General features: G+C 42.7%; 1 protein-coding gene across 1 annotated transcript; it reads right to left on the reverse strand.

The window, feature by feature from the left end:
* Positions 1-447: 447 nt before the first annotated feature.
* LOC308110521 (glycylpeptide N-tetradecanoyltransferase 2-like) lies at positions 448-6422 on the reverse strand. Its single transcript, XM_080464868.1, has 12 exons — positions 6376-6422; positions 6178-6283; positions 5860-6004; positions 5120-5238; positions 4879-4970; positions 3515-3631; positions 3226-3396; positions 2891-2999; positions 2551-2721; positions 2248-2415; positions 1966-2103; positions 448-618 (listed from the first exon to the last, which is right to left on the reverse strand). Exons 1-12 carry the CDS (start codon positions 6390-6392, stop codon positions 595-597), a joined length of 1377 nt encoding a protein of 458 aa, XP_080320994.1. The 5' UTR covers positions 6393-6422; the 3' UTR covers positions 448-594.
* Positions 6423-6664: the final 242 nt, after the last annotated feature.

Raw genomic sequence — 6664 nt, forward strand, 5'->3', positions numbered from 1 at the left:
ATGAAAAAAACACCCAATATATTTTAATTAGCTGTTTAAGAGTTTCTATTCATTTTTGCATTTTATTCATACTATTTCACAGCTGTTGCATGCTGGGCGATGAGACAGAATTAGTCCAATTTGCATGGTATCACCCGCTGTTTATCTGCTGTGCACATGACAACCAACTTGTATGAATGCTGAATGGGAGATAATGTGATTGCGTTCACGCCTGTCATTTTGAATTGGCTCCATGCACACGGCAAATGCATTAGTCTGAGTGGGGGCGACAGTCTAATGGTCTCAGAATCTTCACTGGTCCCCCTAAATTGTTGTGTCATGTCATCGGCGGTTATGTGAACTGCCTTTTACGATACTTCACTTGAGTGTGTGTTCGCGTGCACACGCGAACTGGCATTAGGAAAAAAACAATTGAATTTGTTTATTCAATCACTGACTCATGTCTTTAAAAATACAAATTTCTTTTATTTCCTTTCATGATTTGAATATATGTGTGTTCTGCAGCTTGTCAGTCTTTTTGACCCCAGATTCATGTTTTATTAATGTTGATGCAACGTGACATCCGCTCTTCTGCCTCATCTTACCAGTTGTTTCCTAGTTGGGGAACACCAAGCCCACCTGTAAAACATACAGCCAATTACATGAAATACTGATGACTAGGGATGGGAATTGATAAGATTTTTCAGATTCCAATTCCATTTTCGATTCTGTTTAACGGTTCAATTCTTTATCGATTCTCTTTTCGATTTTTGTTTTATTATTATTATTAAAAAAAAATTTTTAAAGGAGAATTAACAGGTCGATTACTAGGGGTTGGAATTGATAAGATTTTATCAATTCTTCTAACAATTCCTGAGTATTGTTTTGAGGGGGAGAAAAAAGTAGTTTTACAGTATTCTGCACCAAAAGGAACAATTAAATTTTTTCCTAAAATGAAACTTGAATTATAATTTTTCCCTAAAAAAAGAACAGTCAAATGTGTATTTGCCTTCATCGGATGCCCCCTGGAATTTACACTTTTTCAAATTTTGCGCTGTTGACAAGTTAACCCTCTCTGGGAGGTCGGAGACTGGAGAGGAATGAGGGAGTGACGTAGCAGGAGGAACGAGTTCTCTCGGTCTGCAGGGAAGGCTGTTTTCATATTGTGTTGGTGCATTTTGTGAGGGGATTTTCAACACAGTGATCTAATACATAGACATACAATAGTAGACGTCTATTAGATTGTGTATGTCTACACAGTAGACATACTCTAGTAGAGCACAATAATGAAGATCTACTAGCATATGTCTACGCTGTCGGCTCGTTGGAGCAGACGTTCACTACACGGGACTGATAGACCGCAGAGTTAATTTATTAAAAGTCTCTCATTAGTAGGAGAGACACGGAGAGAGAACATGAAAGCTCCACACAGAAAGGCTCCTGCCGGGATTTGCACCGAGACTTTTTATTTTTTATTTTTTTTTAACTTGGACCTTGTGGCTGTGAGGCGAGAGGCTGTGGAGTCTGTGGATTCAGGACGTGGTGAGTGAACATGTATTAAGGTATCGTATTATTTAGTCGTTTATCGTCTCCCACTTTACACGCTTCTTCCTCTCCATGTTGTCTCGTGGTTGAAGGGCGTCTGCGTCGCAGTGTGTGACGTCACGCAACGTACCGCAACGTAGCGCAACGCGACTTGACGTCGTGCTGGAAAATGAATCGTTAAGAAGAATCGAACACGTATAAGGTGTACGATTCCGATGGAATTGATCAATTGGAACCGGTTCTAAGTCAGAATCGTTTTTTCGATTCCCATCCCTACTGATGACCAGCGCTTATCAGAATCAACTTCCTCCTCTGAATCCCTCCAAAATGTGTCAAATCTAAAGTGTTCAGTCTGACAGATCAATAATTTTACCAGCTGTCAGTTTAGATGAGTTTAAATGTGCAGAATGAGAGTGATTTTTATATATGGCGAGATATTACCTTGTCTGGACTCATATTGGGACACATCCAGTTGTACAAGTAGTAATAGACGTCGGTAGGACTGACGTTGAACTTCAGCTTCTCCAGGAAACTGGTGTTATTCATCACGTCGAGAGCAGAGAAGACGTCAAAACCTTTCTGTTGGCGAGGAAAAAGATTTATGTTGTCTTCATGTACACAGAGCCAGTATTCAAACGCTTTTACGAGTTGTAAACGGTGTTGAATTACTTTTTCGGTCCTCGCACTATGTCGTAATGCCGTGTTTTATTCTCACACACTCACAGATTTGGCCAGAACCAGCGCATCCTCCACGAGGTCGACCTGGTCGGTGGCCGTGGAGGCGACGTGAAGGAGATGAGCCGCTCTGAGCTCTGTGTGGACCGGGTGATTCAGCACTCTGAAGGAGACGCTGTAGAAACTAACCACGTCTGTCAGCGCGCCGTCATCGCCCTGCGCGTGAGGAGAAAAGGTAAATCAGAGTTTAAATTTGGCTTTTTTTTTTTCTTCTTTTTTTTTTTTTAAGTAGTGAGGGAAAAGTTGGTCTCGAGGAATAAATTTAAAATCGGAGAAACGGAAAGGTCAAACCTCCACCACATATGTGTCGATCACATTCTCCCTCGGGAGCAGCCAGTGTTCCACCTCCTGCAGAGACAAGAGCGGCCTGAGGTGAAACTGGCTGAGGTTTTCCTGGAGCAGCGAGCGAATCCCCGGAGTGTCGTCCTTGGTCATCTGGCGTAGACCGTGGATCTTTGTCATCTTGGGGAGGGGGCAAAGCAAACAGAGGAAGGACATATCAGGGGAGAGACAAGAAAATGCTAAGTAATTGAGACGTTTTCATTTGAAGTCCAGCATCTTTGAAGTCTGTGATGAGAGCCGTGCAGAAGCGTTAACACCTTGTTGCCGCTAGATGGCAGCACAGACTAACCTCAGGCAAGCGGTTGAACTTGAGCGCTCTCTGCAGGGTCATGCTCTGTTTCACTCCTGGGTAGTTGACCTCCATCAGCTTTCGGGGATTCAGCGGGCGATGCCACTGTCTGAAAGGATTTTTAAGTGAAGTTTTTTTTAATGTTTATTTGGCTGTGTCAGGTGTGGAAACACTCGAGGGTAACGCAGTGACATTTATGCACCAAAACAAACCCTGCACGATCAGAAGAAAAAACAAAAACAAAAAAACAATCATTTAGTTTTTTCTAAAACTGAAATGCATTGCTTTGTTTTCAGTCAAATTAGTGTGACTCAGCTGTGAATTTTGAACAGTACCTGCAGGAGCTTAGTGGCGAAGGCAGCAATATTCCAGCTGTGTAGACAGCCTGGCAGAGGCCCTGCTGGTTGACCCGTCTGGTGAGCTCCCGGATCAAAACTGGAGTCATCCGCTTCAGGCGCAGCTTCTTGTGAACGCACAGGAACTTAACCTGGACCACCCGCTTCTCCCTGCTCGACACATTTCCGGCCTGAGCTTTTAGTCTTTGGAAAATTGGTTTCAAGCTGTGCTCTGAATACTCAAAATATTACTCATCAGATGTCACGCGTACATTCGTGAGCTACTTACGCCTCGTATATGCGCACATCAGCGGGGACGGCGGCGATGAAGCCCACTAACTTCTTATTGGAGTCGACTCTCACGCCGCAGTGCCAGAGGACCTGCCAGCTTGGAGGCTGCAAAGCCCTTAAGAGGAAATGAGTGACGTCTGTAGTATGACTCTCAATGAATATAGAGGTGGCTTTAATGAAATCTGATTAGTCACACTTCCTGATTAAAAAAAAAAAAGAAAAAGAGTAGGATTGACAAGACTAAGCTCAGGGAATAATGTGGTTTCCCTTAACCTCGGGGGCCCATTCCTGGAAAGTGAAAGTCATTTCTTTTTGTTTGAAAGGAAAAATTATCACATTTTTATGGTGTCCCTAAAGGTGGTGATTAGTTATATAGATGAATAAAAGGCAGAAGTGAGGCGTTGATAATGATGTCCTCCTCTGAAGTGCAATGCAAAGGGTATCTAGGCAAACTGTATGGACGTTAAACAGAAATGTAGAAGTGGCTGTACGTGCATAAGGCCTGACTGAAGGACCCACACTGGGATTCAAACCAACACACTTCTGGTTACAAGCCTGGTCCTTCCTAATCCTGAGGTCTGCAACCTTAAGCCATCTGCAGTGGCTCCCTGAAAGTTTCCGAAAATTCAATCTAAGTGTCTTGTTTCAGTGCATACCATCAAATATGGTCTAATCTCCTGGCTGAAAAACAGCGAGGATTGCTGAAAGTGGATAAAATGACCAAAACTACTCAAAAAACAAAGATAAAAACAGCTGAAATGGTAGAATCACTAAAAACAGTCCGAAAAGGTTGAAATTGTTAATATAGCTGAAGCTGTTAGACACATTAGGAAATTCAGTGACTACAAATAGCTAAAATTACTAAAACAGTTAAAAATACTAACGAGGGAAAAACCCGGGGAAGAAAAAAGTATTAAAATTGGCTAGAAAAGCCCTAAAAATCCCAAATTCTTGTTGGATTTTTGGGTCTTTTAGTGTGTAACATTTTCTAAAAATTTTTTTTAAAGATGTTATATTTTGTTTCACGCAATTTCAGATATCAACATGTTTTGAGGCTCCAGACTTGGCTCGGTTGGCAGAGCAGTCGTCCTCCAATTGGAAGGTTGCAGGTTCAATTCCGAGTTCAACCTGTCCACTTGTTGAAGTGTCCTTGAGCAAGACACTCAACCCCCAAACCGCATCCCAATGGATGGGTTAGCAGTTGAAACGCGCAAGTGAAATCTATTTACGGTTTGATGGAAAATCACAAAAAAGGTTAATTTGGTCATAACGGTTGCAGCCCCCCCCCCCCGCGCTATAAACTCTGGGCAAATCAATGGTTCTACAACTTGTTAGTTTTTGAAAACTGTAATTGGAGCTTACCATTGCAGATACTCCTCTGAGAATTCAAATCTCATGGTGTTGTCGTCATCCTCTGTGTAGTTCTCGTTTAATAGATTGCGGAGCTCCTTCAGCTGAAATGAAGGGAAAACACTAAACCTGATGACCTCGATAAATGAATCCCACCCAAGCCTCCCACTATGAAAATTGCCCAGTTCTCCACACTTGCTGAGTGACACAACTCTTGGTTGATAAATGCAGCAACTCGGTGTGAGTAAGTTACCACTGGAGGGCTGCTGAGGTCCAAAGTGTCCCAGGAGAAACCCTGAGGGAGCGAGTAAGGCTCCGCTCTGATACTTGCTTCACCCTCAGTTATCGGGCCATGAGTGGTAATGCTGTCGCCTGAAGACACAAGCATAGAAGAGAAAACGGTTCTGTACCAGATGAAGCCCACAGAAGAAGATAAATATTTGAATCGCGGTGGATAATGTAAGTACTAAGCATACTGCCTTTTTATACCTTAATTTATGTTTTCGTGTCAACACTGGATGAGACTCTGTACTTTCCATTTTTGGATAAAAGCTTCTCTTGAAGGTGAATTAAACATAAAAACCTGAACAAATTTGAACACAATTCACATTTGTTCATTTAAAAACCCAGAAAATCCCTTTGCGACGCCATAAAGATGCTGTAAATGTGGGAATTAAAGTATAATACTGAACATTTCTTGGCAGTGGGTAGTATATGTTCTATTACAAGAGTATTTGTTTTGTGCATTTTTCCAAGTAATGATTTAATATTCTGCAGAAAGAATAGATTTGATGATTAAAAATTCTCATTTCATTTGATTAAAAAACACTTGCAGCCAGAAAGTAGCCCGCCAGAAAATCTCCCATCTTGCTATATGTGTTCCGTTTGTATAACCAAAGAGTTGAAATATTAAGTAACCTTCAGACAGAGTGACGTTTCTTCCTACGGGCACGACGTAGACAAATGTACGTAAAAGTATTTTTTTTTCGTTACCCAGTTTGGGGACAGGTTGTGTTTCCCAGAAGCGGTAAATGTGTTTCTTTGCCTGCTGCAGGGTTCTGGGCAGAGTTGCGCCGAAGGAGAAAAGGTGAAGAGCTTTTTGAAACTGTTGCTGCTCTTTCTCTGGCAACGAGTCCAGCTGGAAAAGATCAGGGTGGAGGAGGTTGTGGGTGGAGGAGGAGGGGGGAGACAGGCCAGGTCATGCTGCTAATCGATGTCAATAAAACTGAGCAACATGAAACACAAACTCCAGATCATTTGTTTATATCAATAACATGAAGGCAAAACGTGCACCGCGGAAAAGTCACAAACCAATTCAAATGGGTCTCTCCACCCCTGTGGTCTCCGGGCCTCCTTCTTTTGCTTCTGTTTTCCCTTTTTAACGCTCCCACTTTCCTCCTCCGTCAGCTTCTTATCACTGAAAGACAATTTTTGCCTCTGATGTTCCTGCGTATCTCCATATATTGGTTTCAGTCAATTCCCGTGAAAACAGAGCAGCGGTCTACTTACGTCTGTGAATCAGCCATTGTAAGTAAGTGCAGCTTCTTGCGGCTGGGTTGAATTGAGGGTGGTTTTTTTTTTGACACATTTGCAGTTTTTCACCCCTTATCTCGACAAGCAGCGAGGGGAGGAGAGAGCAGCCGCCTCAGCCACCCAGCCCCACTCCCACCCAGTCGATAGATAACCCAGAACAATAAAAACAGTTAAATATAACTTCCCGTGGTCTTCACGTGTCAGGCGGCTGCTGAATAGCGCTTTATGACAGATTAAAGCTCGTGGCGGCGTGATCCAGGTTTCT

This window comes from Lipophrys pholis (assembly GCF_963383615.2).
Source record: "Lipophrys pholis genome assembly, chromosome: 1".
NCBI lineage: Eukaryota > Metazoa > Chordata > Actinopteri > Blenniiformes > Blenniidae > Lipophrys > Lipophrys pholis.